The sequence below is a fragment of the Electrona antarctica genome, assembly GCF_951216825.1.
Source record: "Electrona antarctica genome assembly, chromosome: 3".
NCBI lineage: Eukaryota > Metazoa > Chordata > Actinopteri > Myctophiformes > Myctophidae > Electrona > Electrona antarctica.
The window spans coordinates 24,854,237-24,873,844 of NC_136808.1; the positions used below are offsets into that span (position 1 = coordinate 24,854,237).

Below are 19,608 nucleotides of genomic sequence, written 5' to 3' on the forward strand. Positions count from 1 at the left end.
CCCAATTAAACTGCAAAGCCGTTATGTTTCATGACGTTTTGGTTGCAACTTGGAATAGGCAAGTTCTAGCCTATAAAAGTTTAAAGGGATAGGATGGACATTATAGCGATAATAGCGTATTCTTGGGGCTGTGTGTGTGTGTGTGTGTGTGTGTGTGTGTGAGAGAGATTACTGAACAGCGGATTGACGGCATTTCGTCCTCTCTCTCCTCCGTCTTTCTGTGAGTCCCCCATGCACTTAGCCTACAGTAGCATGAAGCATCCAGATACATATAGGCTGGCTATATAACCTATAGGCCTATCAAACATGTTTGAAAATTATCAGAGTGATCATCAACTCGGGACGGTTGGATCTTTGAACACTCACAGATCAGGGGGATCATCATCACCACTGCTGCTGCAGCCTGCTCCACGTTTTTTTTGTGTGTAGGCTATTTCGGATCTGCAAAATGCACGAAATAACGCGCTCTATGTGCAAACTCCTCGGCGCGCCTTGGATATGAGCGCCTTGGAGTTGGAGCGCCTTGGAAATGAGCATGCTCAGAAAGACCAGAATGAATTTACATCCGAAGCAGTGTATACATGAGTCCAACTTTCGGCCAATCGCATTCAACATCGGAATAATCCGGCCAGTGACATCGGAATGGTTTTTAAATCGCATCGAGCATTTTCATTCGGATTTACGTTTTTGTAGGTGTTTACATGACAACGTTTAATAGGATTTAACTTCTATTCGGAATTAAGAGGGGTTGAAAGACCTCATGTAAACGTACCCATTGGTAGTGGTTCCCCAACCTTTTATCCCTCAAGCTCCCTTTCCATCTGAGAAAAGCCCACACACATACACGAACCCATGTGCGCACACACTGTGTGTGCACGCACTGTGTGTGTGTGAGTGTGACACACATGCATGCACGCACGCACGCACGCACGCACGCACGCACGCACGCACGCACGCAGGCAGACAGACAGACAGACAGACAGACAGACAGACAGACAGACAGACAGACAGACAGACAGACAGACAGACAGACAGACAGACAGACAGACAGACAGACAGACAGACAGACAGACAGACAGACAGTGTGAGAAGGCAAACTGGTCTTCATCATTGTTTTTGCACAGAATTCAATTATGACAGATTTCTTCAAACGATATGCACCAGATGAACAAAATATAGATGAATGTGATAAAAAGCTTGTATAAATAGCCTTTACTTCAAACAATTACTTCAGCATTACTTTACGTGTCAGTAAAGGGATAAAGCTAGGGAATAAAAGGATAAGTGACATCATTGTTCTATGGAACTAGAATTCCACAAGCAGTGCCTAAAGCAGCCTATGGCATACAGTATTTAAGGGATGTATCGCTGAGTGGTCATTCTTGATAGATAAATCACCCTGAAGGTGATTTATATAAACACTGACCACTCAACCAGCTCAGTGGCCTTGTGGTTAGAGTGTCTGCCCTGAGACTGGGACGTCGGGGTTCAATCCCCAGCCGGGTCATACCAAAGACTCTAAAAATGGGGATCAGCATCAAGGGTTGGATTGGGGGTAAGTCCCTGCGACATACTAGCGTCATGTCCAGGGGGTGTACTTGTACATCAAGCTGCCTCACGCTACAGAAACAGGAGATAGGCTCCTGCCCTTGTGGGCCTCATGGCTCGGCAAGGCTACTTACTACTGACCACTCAGCCATATATTACCCTGCTTATTACATGGCTACTTAATACATAAATTAATAAATTGACCCAAAACACAACAAAACAAGGTATTTCCTTGCTTGCGGTAATGGAAGTATTCCATAAGTGTATCAGCGCTGGCCGGCGTCTGCCCAGCTGCAGCACAGTCGGAAAACCAGGAAGTGAGTTGATCAAATAGAATCCATTTCCGGGTATACTGCATCATCTATTCCTCGCTCAAATGCTTTCGAATACATTTTCGAGAGCAATGTTTAGCTGTAAATGACATTGTGTGTGTGTTTACATGGCTGTCATGTTGGAAACAGCAGTAAACCAAGCGGGGCGCAACAGGTGCTCCGAGGGTTTGATTAGACAGCGGTACGTTATAGAGCGGAGCGGTCATTATCCGGAAATAACACACCGCTGAATTTGGCGATTGACCAATCAGAATCAAACATTCAACCAAGCCGTGTAATAAATAAACATAAAGGCAATGTAAACCAAACCCGCATCCTATCCTTGAGGGAAACAAATGTCCGTTATTAAACTACAATAATAATAACCCTATACAGTAAAGGGACATTAAAGGCTTCTCGAGCAAGGCTAGACTAGACTAAAATAATCCGCTCTGATCCTCCATAGACCGTCCAAGTTGAACATGTGGTCTTTCAAGGAAGATCAATTCGGGTGATCTACTAAGTAGATCACCCGAATTGAAGTAGATTCTACTTCATTGTGTACAAGTTAAAAGACGGCATCGCGACGCCTTGTGAGTTTGTAGATCTGCTATTTTCGCTATTTTTGTTCAAATGTATCCTTACGAGATTTCAGCCCCTGCCTCTCTAGCACTCTCTGCACGTCCCTGCATGGAAACAGAACAGTATACGTATAATAGTGGTATGCAGTGTACAGTATGTATACTGCATATGTGGATGTTTATTGTCAGTGAAATCACAGTCCAAACAAAAACCTAAACATTAGTGGATAATCCACTACAGCTGAGTGGTTAGGACACACACCATATGGGCTCTAATTGCCCATTATGTTATGGAATGAGTTTCGGGAAGTTTGCTGCATTTCTCTCCCCTGCCTCACATAGAGGCAGGGGAGATAGAGATGTAAAAAATAGAGATGTGCGATGTAATCGGTATACATATCGGAATCGGTCATACAAATACCATATCGGTATTGGATCGGTCTCAATATAATGCAGATTATTTTCACCGATATTGATGACGCAATAATAATGTGACGGTCAATGGCTAAATTCTACATAAAATGTGTGTACTCATCTAATTCAGTAGTGAAAACAGACTCTTGGAAAAAGAGTATATTTATTGATTGATTGATTACTTTATTAACAGGCTTTGGGCCAAGGCCCTATAGCCTAGTCCTAGGCTTGTTTCCATTGTTGTCCTCTGTATAATAACGGCAAATGAGATCGGTCATAATTTCATAATCGTGCACCCTATACAAAAAACGAACCATGACAACTGGATTGATCAGAAACAAACTGCAGAGTACCTTTCACTGAGAACACGACCGGTGCTTTGACGGGATCTGACGTCAGGGAATGAGGACCCTCCAGGAGAACAGATGATACTGTCTGAGGGGACAGTATCACGGACAGAAGGTGGTGGTCTGGGAGAGGATAACACGGTCTTTGAACGATGGACGCTTTTCCTAATACTGTATGTCTTTCCATCCAATAATCAAGATTGTCAACTCGTAAACTAAACTAATACCGTGTTCATAGAAATGCTAATTACTATCAGTGGTGGAAAAAAGTACTCAAATGTTTTACTTAAGTGAAAGTATCGATACTGTAATGTAGAACTACTCCGTTACAAGTAAAAGTCCGCTATTCAAAATGTACTTGAGTAAAAGTACAAAAGTATCAGCATCAATATGTGCTTAATGTACTAATAAAAGTAAAAGTACTCATATTGCAGAATGTGCCATTTCACACTTTCACATTTTCAAAATGTGTAAATATCTTTTGAAAATAGCCGAAATGTGTATAAGAATGTTTTGTAATGGTACAATCAAAATATATAAAGTAACTTGTAAGATAAAGTTTTCAAATAAATATGGAGTAAAAGTACAATAATAGTCGCCTCTGAGATGTAGTAGAAGTAAAAGTACTGGAAATTGGAAATACTCAAGTAAAGTACATAATTGTACTTAAGTACAGTACTTAAGTAAATGTACTTGAGTTACTTGACAACACGGTGGCTCAGGATGGGAACCGTGAGGTTCCCACTTCGAACCCTGTGGGCTCCCCCAGAGTTAGCATCGAAGTGTCCACCGTGAATCCCTAATTGCTCCCGATGTGCAGGTTGGTTGCCTTGCATGGTTTACTCTGCCATGTGTGTGTGTGTGAATATAATGCAGAATCCATGTAAAGCACGTCGGATAAAGGGCTCTATATATAAATGCACCATTTATTCACCACTGATTTACTACTGTGGCTGCTCAGGGGCCACGCCGAGCTTGTCGTAGATCTCCTTGAGCACCAGCAGAGCCGTGTCCTTGGACTCCCAGTAGCAGAGGTGAGAATGGGTGGCGAACAAGTACTCGGAGAAGGGAAACAGGTAATCGGTGAAGCTCTTGAAGGGCGTGTCCTGCAGCACGTAGTCGATCCTCCGTCCAGCGTTCAGCATCCCCACCGTGATCTCGTGCTGCGCCGCCTCCGCCGGTTCCTCCACAGACTCCGCCGGAGGAGGAGACTCGGCGTCCTCCTCGTCGTGCACGCCAGGCGTCCCTCCTCGTACGTCTCCTTCTTCCGTCACGGTTTCATCGGCGCTCTCCTCCGCGGCGGCGGCGGTGGTCAGCGGTCGTCTGGCGAAAGACTGAAACACGGTCCTCAGCGAGCCCAGGGCGTTCTTCAGGTCCGTGCCCATGTGGCTCAAGCTGTCCTTCAGCTCGTGCATCCTCTTGTTGCCCTTGTGGTGAGGGACGCGCACAGGCTTCTGGTCCCACTCCGAGCCAATGATGGGCTCCACGCGGTAGGCTATGGGGTCGTACGGGTGGAAGATGTTGTAGAAGCTCTTGCACGTGGGGAAGGTGTAGCTGGGGTCGATGCGCTTCACTCCGCGGACCCTCAGGAACATGCCGAGGGGCGAGCCGAACGCGAAAAAGCTCTGAGGATGGAAGTCCAGCTGCGGGTAGTTGATGGACAACTGTCCGATGCCTACATCGAAGTACTCGTCGCTGCCGACGGACTGGGAGGCTCTGTGCGCCGACGACGATGCTCCCGACGACCGGCTGCCGTCGCGATCGACGACGGGCGAGGAGGGATTCAGATGCGGCGCTCGCGGCTCTGTAACCGAGGGACGGGCGGCAGGCCGCTCGTCGACAGCCGTCGTCACCCCTCTCGGAGCCGCCGTCTGATTGGTTAGCAGGTCGAACAGGATCAGGGAGCCAAGGCTGTGGCCCGCCACGGAGACCTCCCCGGTGAACTCGGGGTGCCTCTGCCGGAAGAGCGCGTGCAGCCGGTTGATCTCCGACGCCACGGCGTCCACGATGGTCTGGCCGTAGACGGCGCTGTGGTAGAAGAAGACATCCAGCAGCGTGCTGTTGATGAAGCGGCGCAGGCGGCTGACGCTGGGCAGCGTGATGCGCAGCATGTCGCGGTCCACGCCCCCCGTGCCGCCATCGCCGCCGTGCAGCGCGCTGTGCCAGTTGACGGGCAGGAACTCCACGCGGCCCACCGTGCCGTCGCGCCGGCCGCACGCGTAGTGCGACGCCAGCAGGCCCAGGGACACGCGGCGGAAGTCAGCGACGCACTGCGCGATGGAGCGGAAAGCGAGGTCGCACGCCGGCCCGATGCCGTGCACCATGAACACCAGGTGGTCCACGCGCTCGGGCTCGCCCTCTGGGAACTCCACGGGGACATTGTCGGCGCCGCGCTTGACGGCGCGCGCGTGCGTCTTCTCAGAGCTCCCCGGCGACTGGTACTGCATGATCAGCTTGGGGTTGTCCAGGATCACCGTCTCGCCCGTCGGGAACTCAACCGTCCGCTTCCACTCGTCCAGGCTCGCCGCGGCCGCATAGGCCTCCTCCAGCCGCTCGCTGAAGTCCTCCGTGTACGGCGTGAACTTGACGTCGCTCCTCTCCCTGTAGAACCAGGTGCAGCGGCGCACCTCGTTGGGCGCCTGGTCCCAGTACACGGCGTGGCGTGTCCTCTCCTTGAAGTGCACGTCGTAGCGGCCTCCCTCCACGGCGACCACCATGTCTCCCTTCTTCTCCCCGTCCCCCGAGTTCTTCTGCCCGACGGTGGCGTAGACGTTCTCTAGTTTCTCCGAGTCCTCTCTGCTGAACGGGTGCCAGGAGGCAATGGCGCTGCTGCTGTCGGCCTGCTGACAGAAGAACCAATGAGAGTGTACTACTTGACAAGGAGGGGACAGGACCGGATCCGTCTCGGACATCTCGAAGGGGGGGAGTGGACGGAGTGTATATATATATATAGGCCTCAAGTCGGTTACGGTGTTGGGTCAGAGCACTAGTACCCTATTGCTGTGCTGAATATAAGACAATGTTTTGTTTTGTTTTCCAATGGAAATATCTTCAAAAACGGGGTCGTATTATAACCGGGGGACTAGACTATTTGACATTCAATGTTCTCTTTCCACAAACGAGACTTGGAAAAAATGGGGGTCGTCCCGTAGTATCAACTTCAGTTGTGTTGCTATGTGGGGTCAGCATCAGCTGTAATGTATTACCTTCAACTGGGAGCACTACCTCAAGGTTTCCCCTATTCCATTTATATCTATTATGCACACATTCTGCTGTCATGTAGACATGTATATATGGTGTGCTGTGGATGTCTGACATCATCGATATGTCGTCAGACATCTGCATATTTAGCCACTTTGGCTATTATCATTATAGACGCCTTAACAGACGACGTCACACTGATAAGCAACAGCATGCGCGCACATAAAGGCAGCAGAAGAACACCACCTCTCATAAGATGCAATGGAAAAGTTCTAACTGCACTCACGTGTAAAAAATGCACCATCAAACTTTCAGATGCCGTTTTTCTCCCAGTGTGGAGGGAGAATGATTAGGAATTTTATTGTGATCTCCGCCCCTTGAAATATATAATCCTTGGTTTCTGTTGTGTTTGAACAATAATAGCAATTCAAAGCAGTTGTCCTCAAAACCACACCTCCAGTTGCTGTCATAAGAACGGGAGGTGCACTCATGATAACGGCAGCAGAGCCTGTTTATCCACGGCTGCACGCGCACCTGCAGCCCATCAAGTATAATTTATGCTTCGTCCCGCGATGATGTCGCGCACGCAGACCTCTACGCTCACAACAGTCGCATCCGCGATGCGATGTGATCTTGTATATCAGCTGTTCTCTGTGCGCAACACTGTTGCGCTTTGAAGTATAAATGTCTCCTATAGGGTGCACCTCACTGGCCAACACACAAGAGGAGGTTGAATGGACTGAAACCAGCGCTCCCCAAAACAACAGGTTTGGAGATCTGTTGGGAATTGATTACATGAAACAGTCACCCGTGCGCCCAGTCCCAATGTTTGTAAACAAATAATTGGTCTATACATCCTCATACATCATCTCATGAACAACTGAATTTATGTGATTGGTTAGCCAATTTGCTCGTCTACATATGACATGAATTTTCTCTTCATTGTCAACGGCATTTAATGTTTGTGTTGCCACAAATTCACGCCATATTTGGCGGACATTTGACCAAATTTCTCCTTTCATTGTCAATGGCAAATATGAGATGTATGGACAAAAGCTGATTATGTTAAAGTACTGTAAACAAACATTAAAAGTCCATAGACGTATTGGCTGCCACATGATGTCTTGTGGCATGTCTTGACTATGTTCGTTAAAAGTGCTCTAAACAAAGTGCTTAGACTTGACGGGATCCGATGGTAATTCCGATCGAGCATTAGTCCGACATGCGGGAACAACAGCGGGAACAACTAGCGCTCTAGGTTAGAGTAGGCTAAACGCCTGTAGGTTAGAGTAGGCTAAAGCCTGTAGTTTAGTGCCCCATGACGTAATTCCAAAAGCCAGGCGATGGAGGGGTTATCGCTCCTCTAGTCTCTCAAGACAGACTACTCACGTCAACTAGTCTGTCGGAAAAGCAGTAGAAAAGCAGCCCTCCCCCTATCCACAAGGAGGAGAAGTGCACCAAAGCATTATGGGAATTGTAGTCCAGGAAGGAAGTGAGTCCAGTGTCTGTGAAATCATGGAGACTAATATCTAAAACCACATATTACACACATAAAGACCCCAGGAAAGTGTTCTAAATCTTCCAAACATCATTATTCTTTTTGCAAAAAGGGTGAAGTGTCCCTTTAAGCGTGGCAACCATGGTAACTGGAGTCCGAGTGTCATACAGTATATATTATTATGGCGGAATACTGTGAAAGCCCTGGTCTAAACACTTGGGCGAGGAGACAGCCTAAGAGCTTTTATGGAAGTCTGAAATAAAGCCCTTATAGCTTAGGGAAATAGTTTGCACAAGGGACAAACTGGAGTTTGAAGTGTGTGTGTGTGTGTGTGTGTGTGTGTGTGTGTGTGTGTGTGTGTGTGTGTGTGTGTGTGTGTGTGTGTGTGTGTGTGTGTGTGTGTGTGTGTGTGTGTGCGCGCGCGCGTGCGTGCGAGTGCGCGCGCGCAAATGAGAGAGAGAGAGAGAGATTCGGATGAGTGTATATGAGTATACAATAAAGCCTCAGATTAAAAATGTAAAGGTTGAAGCTCTGTGTTTGTGTCAACACAAATGGTCCTTTTTAAGTGAACATACGAGGACAGTGTTATCAGGATAGGATATATGCCTGAACTTTTACTTTCTATATTGCAGTACTGATACTTTTACTTAAGTAAAACATGGGAGTACTTTTTCCACCACTGACTGGGGTCAATACATCATCATCATCATCATCATCATCATCATCATCTGTATAGCAACCACACTTGCAATAGTAGTGGTGATAATAGTGTGATTTTTGTTTTACGTTCTTCTTTTCTGACATAAATTAGATTATTCACAACCACAGATGCATGCGTCGGGACCCAGTCTCTCCTTTGGGTCTCGACCTGAAAAGTGCCCTACACATACGCTTTTGTTTTTGTTTTACAGTCCACACTTGTGTATAAACAACAAAGGATTAATGCATGGCGCTATGAAGAGAAGAGAAGAGAAGAGAAGAGAAGAGAAGAGAAGAGAAGAGAAGAGAAGAGAAGAGAAGAGAAGAGAAGAGAAGAGAAGAGAAGAGAAGAGAAAAGAAGACACAAGAGCAATAGCAATAGCAATAGCAATAGCAATAGCAATAGCAATAGCAATAGCAATAGCAATAGCAATAGCAATAGCAATAGCAATAGCAATAGCAATAGCAATACAAACAAACAAGCAAACAGGTGACGGGAGTGTCACCTGTTCAGCGTGTAGTGGAACTATAGATAGGTCAGAAAGGTCATTGTAACAATGCACACACTATAGTGTGTACAGTATTATGTCTATAGTGTGTACAGTATTATGTCTATAGTGTACAGTACAATGTCCCCCCAGTGAAACTCTGCTGGCAGGTGAAAATAAATGATGGCGACTTGACTTCACTTGTATCGAAGGAGACCTTTAGACTCCTTCAAATCTGTACCAATTAACGGGCCTCTGCAATTCAAATCTGTACCAATTAACGGGCCTCTGCAATTAAAATCTGTACCAATTAACGGGCCTCTGCAATTCAAAACTGCCCCCCCCCCCCTGCACATGTCTTCCCTTTTTATGATTTTTTTATGTTCTTCTTTTTCAGAGAAGTGTACATTTGTACGCCAAATTGAAAAAGGAGAACCCTTATGTCTTTTCTGGATCTATCCTCAAGTAACCGCTTTTGCATTGACCTGTACTTTCGTTTGAAATGTACCCATTCGGCATACTGTGAAATAACATTTTCAATCAATCAAATTCAAAACACGTATAGCCATGTCTAAAACCCTTCCCAAGACCAACCAGCGGTCGCAGCATAGTGGCAGGACTAATAGGATGAAATGGGTATATTGTAATAATGACACATTTTGAGGGGGAAGAAATTAGAAGAGATTATGGAAAGAAAAGATTGCTCTGGTTTCTGCTGCAGGTCTTTGACTCATCATCATGGTTAATCATCTTCATTATTCTGACTCACTTTGATAAAATTGCCATAGCACTTATCCAGCTCTAGACGCAAACTTAGCCTTTATTATTATCTGTGATATTGTAGGTTGTGTTACTTATTTTAATATTTATCCACATATTGAAATTGAACACAGGGTGGCACAGTCGGTAGTGCTGTCGCCTCACAGCTAGAAGGTCTTGAGTTCAATTCCTGCTCGGGACGCTGTGGGTGCTGGCGGCGTGTAACCTCCTCCTCCATCAGTGCCCATACCCGAGGCGGGGTTGGCGAAAGGGCCTTTCTGTGTGGAGTTTGCATGTTCCCCCGTGTCCTGTAGGTACCCTCACAAAAAACATGCAGTAATCCTGGTCTCTAAACTGCCTCCCCCTGGCCAGCCGGGGTGCCTGATGGAGGGGAAAGGAACTGGTTGGAATAACGTGTTCCTTTCACGCGCTACGTCCGGCCGGGGAAACTCCCCCCTGCCAGATGTAAAGGAGCGACTTGGACACTCATGCATGAAGGAAGCATGAGTTCAAGTCCGCTGCTCTCCCCAGGTTGGCGGAGGGTGTGTAGAGCCCAGGATCACATTCGTTACACAGGGGTGAAAAATGGGTTATTTTTTGTTCCCACATCACAGCAGCAGTAGCTATACCGCATATAGACCTTATCATCAACACAGCAAAAGTAATGAAGCATAACACATATATTAAGTTAATTACAGCAACTTAGCCTGCAACGTATAGTAATTAATTGAATTACTAACTAGAACAGAAACTTTATTGTCTAAATGTGGAAATTTGGTCATGGCCTGACAGTATTATGCAATGTCGTATAGCCTTAACTGACGTTTTGTATGCGTGCACGTGTGTAACATCAGATCTGAACAAACCAGTGTCAATTGTCTCATTTAAATTTTCTTACTTTAAGCAAATTTTAGACATCGCTGAAAATCTGTATAGGAGGATGTAATCAAAATAATATAAACACAGAATTCTGTTTTACAGGACAAATGCAGCGCGTGTCCTTTTAAATGTGCTGCATGCTTGCTCGGCACAGGTTTTGCCCAGGGCTCATTTGTCTTCTTATACTGTATAACGATAATAAAATAATTAAGTTTCCAAAGAGATTAAGGCCCGGCTCAGCCGCGGAGTGGAATATATACTGTAGCATACTGTAATGATTTAATGTCCAGAGAGTAGACAGGAGTCTGCTCTAACCCGTTGAGACCGTGAACGCATCTGGGTCACCTTCGCTTTTAACCACTTTAACCATTATTTTAAACTTTAGCTGTTGAAAAGTAGCATTTAGAGCTTGTAGATCTGCTATTTATGTATTTTTTTAAAATCATGAAATGTGGCTCAAATCTTCGAAAATATAATTATTATTTCACAGTGAATGTTTTTAACTCAAATCTTTGCTTCTGGAGGGGGTCCATGGAACAACAGATGGCGACCAAATACATATCATTTTGACATGAATAACATTGAGAACCACTGACGTTTTTTTTTCTTCCAGAAAGCAGAAAACATTTAGTAGAATCAGGTACTCGGGTCTTAATGGGCTAAGCATTCCTGAGACATAATCCATTCATTCAGCATTCTCTGGCATCTTCTGGCATTGAATCCTGTTATTTCAAAACTCCCTTTGTATGTATAGGCTACCTATAGTCCTCTGTTGCAGAAGATATTGGAAATCTGCACACTCAACTTCACAGGATCGCTCTGTTTGCGTGCGTGCGTGCGTGCGTGCCAGTGTGCATGCATGGTCAGGATAATAATGGCACATATACCGTAGGCCCATAATCCCTTGGACAGAGAGAGAGAGAGAGAGAGAGAGAGAGAGAGAGAGAGAGAGAGAGAGACGCTGCAAGGGAAGCGAAAGATTATATCAAGCACTTTCTCTTTTATCTGTACGACCTTTTCATTTCTCCGCCGTATCACGTTCTCAGGAGGTGTGATTATGCAGATCCTTATTTAGAGAAGCATTATTCATGTTATTAGTCATGTTAGGTAGAAATGTTGGTCATTTAAACCGATTACGCTAATCTGATTACAGTAAAGAATTGCCAGCTCTTTAGTTCTGCTGGTACAGCTGCTGATAATCGCTCGCATACTACAGGCATACTACAGAGTGCGCACGCACGCACGCACGCATGCACACTCTCACACACACACACACACACACACACACACACACACACACACACACACACACACACACACACACACACACACACACACACACACACACACGCACGCGCATGTTCATGTCCGTGGCATAGTGGATTATAGTCAGACACATATCCCTGCTGTTCTACAAATAAACTGTGAGTCCTGAGTGTCCTCTTGCATCACTTTCCCTTTATCTTTCACTAAATAATATCTACGAATGTATTAAATACAGATGCAGGGTGGGCTGCCCAGTCTCAATGGCGTGTGCAAAAATACTGGCCTTGCATTGATGGTCAAATACAATAAAAAGGTGATGAAAGACATACATGCTGATTCCCCCGCCTTGACATACATACGATTAATAATATATAAGGTATGGACTAGTTATGAGGTACTTAAGCATCTCCACAGTGGCAAAGCTCCAAGGGGTTGATGAGATTCGTCCAGAAATGTTGAAGGCGTTGGGTGTTGAGGGGCTGTCTTGGTTGATACGTCTTTTCAACATTGCGTGTAAGTCTCGGACAGTGCCGAGGGAGTGACGGACCGGGGTGGTGGTCCCACTTTTTTAAGAAGGGGGATCAGAGGGTGTGTGCCAATTACAAAGTTATCACTACGGGAAAGGAGGGTCCGGCCGATAGTCGAACCTCAGATTCAAGATTCTGTCCTGGCTGTGGGACAACTGACCAGATCTATACTCTTGCAGGGATCTTGGAGAAGGCCTGGGAGTATGTATATCTGGTCTACATGTGTTTTGTGGATTTGGAGGAGGCATATTACCGGGTCCCCGGGAAGGTTCTGTTGGAGGTGCTACGGGAGTATGGGGTGAGGCCGAGGGTGACCTTGTTGAGGACCATGTACAGTGTACACCCAATGCAAGAGCTGTGTCCGTGTGTACTTACTTGTGGGGGAGTAAGTCGGATTTGTTTCCAGTGGGGGTCGGCCTCCGCCAGGGCTGCACATTCTCACATATCCTGTTGGACAGGATATTTAGGCGAAGTCGTGGCGGAGAGGGTATACGGCTCATGAGCTAAGGGTTGCTTCACTGCTTTTTGCAGATGATGTGGTCCTGATGGCGAGTGTACGGCAGCTGGGATGAGGATCAGCATCTCCAAATCTGAATCCATTCTCAGCAGCAAACCGATGGATTGTGCAGTCCGGGTAGGGAATGAGACATTACCCCAGGTGAAGGAGTTTAAGTATCTCGGGGTCTTGTTCACGATCATGAGTGAGGGGAGGACGGAGAAGGAGATCAGCCAAAGAATGCTAGCGGGGCGGTATTGCAGTCGCTGTACCACACTGTTGTGATGAAAAGAGAGCTGAGCCAGAAGGCAAAGCTACCGAGCAATCTTCGTTCCTATACTCTCACCTATGGTCATGAAGGGTGGGTCATGACCGAAAGAATAAGGTTGCGAATACAAGCAGCAAAAATGAGTTATCTCTGACGGGTGGCTGGCCTCTCCCTTAGAGATAATGTGAGAAGTTCAGTCATGCAAGAGTACTTGGAGTAGAGTTGCTGCTTCTTCGCCTGGAAAGTAGCCAGCTTAGGTGGTTCGGGTTAGGATGGTTAGGATGCCTCTCGAGCGTCTCCCTAGGGAGGCCCTCGCTGCACGTCCCACTGGGAGGAGACCCCGGGGCAGACCATGGAGATCAGATCGACTCACTGGCCTTGGAACGCCTCGGGATCCACCACAAGGAAGTTATTAATGTTGCTCTGGAGAGGGAAGTCTGGAGATCTCTGGTGGAGCTGTTGCCCCCGCGACCTATACGGATAAGTGATTGAAGATGGATGGATGGATGGATGGATGGATGGATGGATGGATGGATGGATGGACAGTAAATTACAATAATTGTACATTTCACCTCATAAACTGCAGACAACAAATTATAAGACCTTATCCTTTGTCAAAGCACATTATTGGTTAATGCTACTATCACTTTGGGCAACATTTTCTAAATCAAATTGATTGAAAGTTTGACACTGGCCTTCAGTATCAACATTATATTGCAGCTTAATTCATTTCATGCCCCGGATACACCAAAAAATAAATGAAGACATTAGTCAGAGTGAAATGAAAGAACACCAAATAATGTACAGTTGTACTGCTCAATAATGGGGCTGTCCTGCAGAGTTTGCTAAAGCTGTGTCTTTACTTTACTGTGGAGCTTCCAGGGGCGGCGAGGAGGAATGAGTATTGACCAGAATGATTTCCTCTTAGACCCAGAAGCCCGCTGAGGGTCTTTCAGCTGACTATGATTGGAGAAGCTGTCATTCTGCAGACTGTGATTAGATTAGGCTCTGAGCCAGATAGAAGATTCAGAGAGAGAGAGAGAGAGAGAGAGAGAGAGAGAGATAGGGAGAGAGAGATGTATAATGCCTAATTTTTGCCCCGTGTCTCACATTGAAAATTGCAGATCACGTTGTGAGCTTGCAAATTGCAACGATTGCTACAAGTATAAATCAGGCATGAGGGAGATAGAGAGAGGGTCATAGCCTATGTCTTATGTATACGCTCGTGTGCTCTTAGTCTTGATATTATTCATAAATATGATGTTCTTTTCCCGGCGTGTGTAGACGATATCTTCAGATAACAAAATCTGGGCCTTACAGGGCAGCTGAAAAACGACTTCACACACATCCAAAGATGAATCACAAACTGTTCTCTTATTCTCTGTGCAGACCATGCAGCGATGCTGAAATTGAGACTCTTATAAAGCAAAGAAAATAGTTCTATATAGGTTCTCTTAATTTGGGTGTATACTTATCCCGGAGGATTCTGATACAAATGTTGCAGAAATAATGCCTTCTCCAGTGGAGCTCTCTCTGCTTTGTGACAGAGCATCACACTGCCGGAAAAAAGGCCCAATTACGTGTTTGAAAATAGAAAGAACTATATAGGACAAACATTTATCCAAGTCCATGACCTGACCAGGCATGCCCAAATGTGCTGACCGATTTGATTGATTGATAATTGATTGATAATGTTATTAGACAATAAAATGCAAACAGTACAGGGCACAGTCAAGCACAGCATTGGTCCAAAAGGACAGCACCGAAGAAAGACCTTGCGGTCTTGTTTCCATTCTGCACTGCGCAAAAAACAAGGATTAACTTACTCATAAGTTTATGGCAAGGTGCTACCTAGGTACAACTTCCAATGGCAGCCCATTCATCCAAACAGAAAAGTCCTATGATTGTATTAAACAACATCAAACTCAACAACATTGCAGCTGTACGGAAAGCTTGAATTATTCTATTTTTATCCTCAAAGTGTTTGTTTCATAAAAATCCACTGTAGACATGTTATGAGCTACTTTGTGTCCTTGCAGGTGATTCTTTTTCTATAAGTGCTGGAGTTTGGAAGTGCTCGTTAGATATCACTCAACTGACCTGTGTACCACCTGTTTTGAATTAGCACATAATGCAAGAGGCCGCAGGACATTGATTTACTGAAAACGAGTGCTTCCAAACTCTGATAGAAACATGGCCGCGGTCTGCAAATGGTCAATTGTCTCCACCAGGCTGAAGGCATGGGGAGAGATGTTTTGCCCTCCGTCCGTCCGTCCGTCCATCTGTTAACAGCTAATCTCCGGCACCATTAACCCAGTAGATGCCAAACTTTGCACACACACACTCCCTGGATGCCAACGACAAACCTCTGCCCCAACTTTTCCAGAAGGGACTGTTATAGCGCCACCATGAGGCAGATTTTCACATATTTAACTATAACTGCACCGATCTGCGTGAAACGTTGAATGCACAGTCCCTAGAGGCCAAGGAAAAACCTTTGCCCTGCATTTTTCTGCCTTTTATAGCACCACCATGAGGGCGACTTTTGTAAAACACATTTTTGAGTGGTGCAAACCACTCCAACAACCAGCTTTGTTTGTATCCGTGTTTGTGTGTACCTGTACGTGGGGCCCAAAAGAATGAGCATGGTTACTATGGTCACTGACATTACGTCAGACCACAGCTGATAAGGCTATATAAGACCTTGCACCACTCAGTTCACATGGGTGTGATTTTTTTGAGTGGTGCAAACCACTCCAACAACCAGCTTTGTTTGTATCCGTGTTTGTGTGTACCTGTATGTGGGGCCCAAAATAATGAGCATGGTTATGGTCACTGACATTACGTCAGACCACAGCTGATCAGGCTATATAAGACCTTGCACCACTCAGTTCACACGGTGTGATTTTTTAAATATATCCCGCAACATCGTTATACACAGTAACTCTATAGTCATGTGCTCAAGACGGATCTGTCACAGATATTTCATATTCCATCCTAATTGGCTAACATTGGCTTCCAAAGTTTGCAGGACTGGCCCGTTTTGAACAAAAAGCCTCAAATCATGAACGCAGCGTGCAATTTACGTGACATCTTTCTCGCACTTTCCTACTAGGCTGAGGAACAAATCCCACCCTTTTCACATTGGCCTGCATGTTATTGTGCCACCAAGTGGATTTTTGCAAAACACATTTTTGGAACAAAAAAGCCTCAAATCATCCAATTGCCATGCATGAAAGGCGTAACGCTTAAGAAGAAATGGCACCTTTTTAACATTGGCCTATTAAAGTGCCGGCCTGGTTATTTTCATTATATGCTGTTTTGTCCACACTGTTGAGGAGGCTCTAAATGCAAGACTTGAATTGCCTGCAATGTTGCCAGAGCTGTCATTCAGGCAGGCAGGCAGGCAGGCAGGGAAGTGAAGAGGGGGGCTTGGTTAGCTACTCACACAAAAGACTGTTCAAGTCGCTCTGTATTTTGCAGGGAGGTGATGGGTCTGTGGGTCAGGGTGCTCCTCATCCCCACCGGCTCATCATAGAGAAAGTGGGAGATATAGGAGCGTCATTTGGAGTTGCCACCCCCTAGCATTCGCATTTAACCTCAAATTCAGAAATGGCTATTTTAGCCATTTCTAGAATACGCCTGAAGTGGTTCTCTCTAGTTTTCCACTAAAGCTGCCTCTGGTGGGAGGTGTTCATCAGGATAGCTTCCGGGCATTCCTCCTCCTCATCCTCATCCTCCCCGCCACAACCACCTCCAGATTGTCCAGGTTAACTCCAACGACAGAGCTACATAGTGTGCAGTTGTCTCTTGACAGGGCACCGTCACCCCCCTGCCTGCCTCCCAACCTTTTTATCCCCCGCGATAAGAGCATCAAACCAAGACTGCACTGTCACAACCAGAAATGGTGGTCATGTCTCGGAGGAAGTGCGCGAGAGAGAGAGAGAGAGAGAGAGAGAGAGAGAGAGAGAGAGAGAGAGAGAGATGGAGATGTTTGAGTATATGGGGAGCAGGAGGACAAGAGAACTGGCTGGCAAGTCACTGGAGCCTGGCCGGCACTGCTGACAGCTTATCAGGTTTAAGTATCAGGGGTTCTGTATAGCGAATCCCTCTAAACACACTGACTGACATTATCTCTTATTCCCAGGAGCCCGTTTTCTTTAGGATGAAGCAAGGGCCTCTGCTTATAACTTACACATTGTATACAGCGGCTATGGCAGCTGTAGGCTATCAGTTCATGGTTTTAATTGGAAACCAGAGACCTACTTCTGAAATTAACTTTATTTCCATTTCGTCATTTGACTTTATTTCTTTTCCTCACCGGTCTGTCTTCCTCTGCCATGATTGACATACACATTGGCCAGTATGTAAACAAAATACATACATACATGGATGCACCTGGGACGTATCCTCAGTGATGTATCCCAAGGTCATCGGGGTTTCGGGTCTCCCAACATCATACCCCTCACTCAGGTGACCCAGCCGGGGTGATCAAGTCCCGACTTATGTCCCAGTAGCTACCCTCGATCAGTCCCATTAGGGAAAAATCAGGGCCACACAATCCGTTCCTCCTGAACTCTGCCAGGACTGGGAGGTACCATTCTGGCGTGTGGAAGGACTAGGCTCTGTGGGTTGACTCCTGTCCGGGCCCCTTCTACGTCTCACCAGGTCCACTCCTGCTCTCACCAGGTCCAGCCCCTGTGCGTTGCACCAGACTCCCAGCACCAGGCACTTTAATGTCAGTATGTGCAACTGAACATTTACATCTTTCTTTGTGAAATTGCAGTTTATTTTCTTTCATCTTCTGTTTTAAAGGATATTTTTATTTTATTTTTTAACCAAGATTCATGTTTTAGGTTGTTATTAGAGAAAGTAACAGGTGAGTGTTCTTTTTCCCCCCCATTTGATGCTTTACAGGGGGGCGAGGGCATTCGAACAAGTGGCTAAATATATATTTGTATTTTCTTTTGCAAAATTGTAGACAATTTATTTATTATTATTTATTATAAAACAGAAGAAAGCACCAGCACTCAATAAATGTCAATAAAATGTCCTTTTCACACGTTGATAACGCTGGGGAAGGCCCTTTTGGCCGAAACGCGTCCGCTGTCTGTTCGTCAGAGGTAAATAAAACATGTGAAAAGACATGGCGCTTTCTTCTGTTTTCCATTGGATATTACTGAGCCTTGAACCTATAAGGATATTCTTCTGTTTTCCATTGGATATTACTGAGCCTTGCACCTATAAGGATATTCTTCTGTTTTCCATTGGATATTACTGAGCCTTGCACCTATACGGATATTCTTCTGTTTTCTATTGGATATTACTGGGCCTTGCACCTATTCGGATATTCTTCTGTTTTCCATTGGATATTACTGAGCCTTGCACCTATACGGATATTCTTCTGTTTTCCATTGGATATTACTGAGCCTTGCACCTATAAGGATATTCTTCTGTTTTCCATTGGATATTACTGAGCCTTATTGCACCTATACGGATATTCTTCTGTTTTCCATTGGATATTACTGAGCCTTATTGCACCTATACGGATATTCTTCTGTTTTGTATTGGATATTACTGAGCCTTATTGCACCTATAAGGATATTCTTCTGTTTTCCATTGGATATTACTGAGCCTTGCACCTATAAGGATATTCTTCTGTTTTCCATTGGATATTACTGAGCCTTGCACCTATAAGGATATTCTTCTCTGTTGCGGGTTGTCTGCGTTGGCAGTTGTTTTTTTTCTCTGTTAAAACCACTGTCAACCTGCCGTTCCTATAGGCATGTCATTATAGTCAAGAATGGTCATTATAGTCAAGAATGGTCAGAAATAGCAGCTCTACAAGGTCACAACACATCATGGTGTGACATGTTTTGAGCTTGTGCTTATTTCCACTTATTTCCACGCCATGGAGCATACAATAGGTCTCAAGTCGTTAATGCTGGTTCCTTTGTCTGTTTAATTTGCAGGGCTTCATTGTGGCAGGCAGGGTGCACAGCAGGCAGTTGCTTTGATTGCCACATAATACTTAGCAGTGTGTGGGCCCTTCACAGGTTGGTTAACTGTGCTGTGAGTTATAGCATAGTATAAAATAGACTAGAGTCTCACAATATACGTTGAAAACGTACAATTCATAGAGCAGACCTCATCACACAACAACAATTAAAACAACATCCATAGAGTGCAGCCTATACTAAATTCAGAGCAGAAGAGTATAAATCATGCGGTTTGTTCATTGTCTCCACCAGGCCGAAGGCATGGGGAGAGAGTATGTTTTGCACTCCGTCCGTGTGTGTCCCCGTTTGTGTGTGTGTGTGTGTGTG

At 45.5% G+C, this 19,608-nt stretch overlaps 1 protein-coding gene across 1 annotated transcript; it reads right to left on the reverse strand.

Annotated features, from left to right (window-relative positions):
* Positions 1 to 4,145: 4,145 nt before the first annotated feature.
* Positions 4,146 to 6,113, reverse strand: LOC306919706 (triacylglycerol hydrolase DDHD2-like; the record flags this gene model as incomplete). The annotated part of the gene is made up of 1 exon (XM_079496260.1): positions 4,146 to 6,113. One exon carries the CDS (start codon positions 6,111 to 6,113, stop codon positions 4,146 to 4,148), a length of 1,968 nt encoding a protein of 655 aa, XP_079352386.1.
* Positions 6,114 to 19,608: the final 13,495 nt, after the last annotated feature.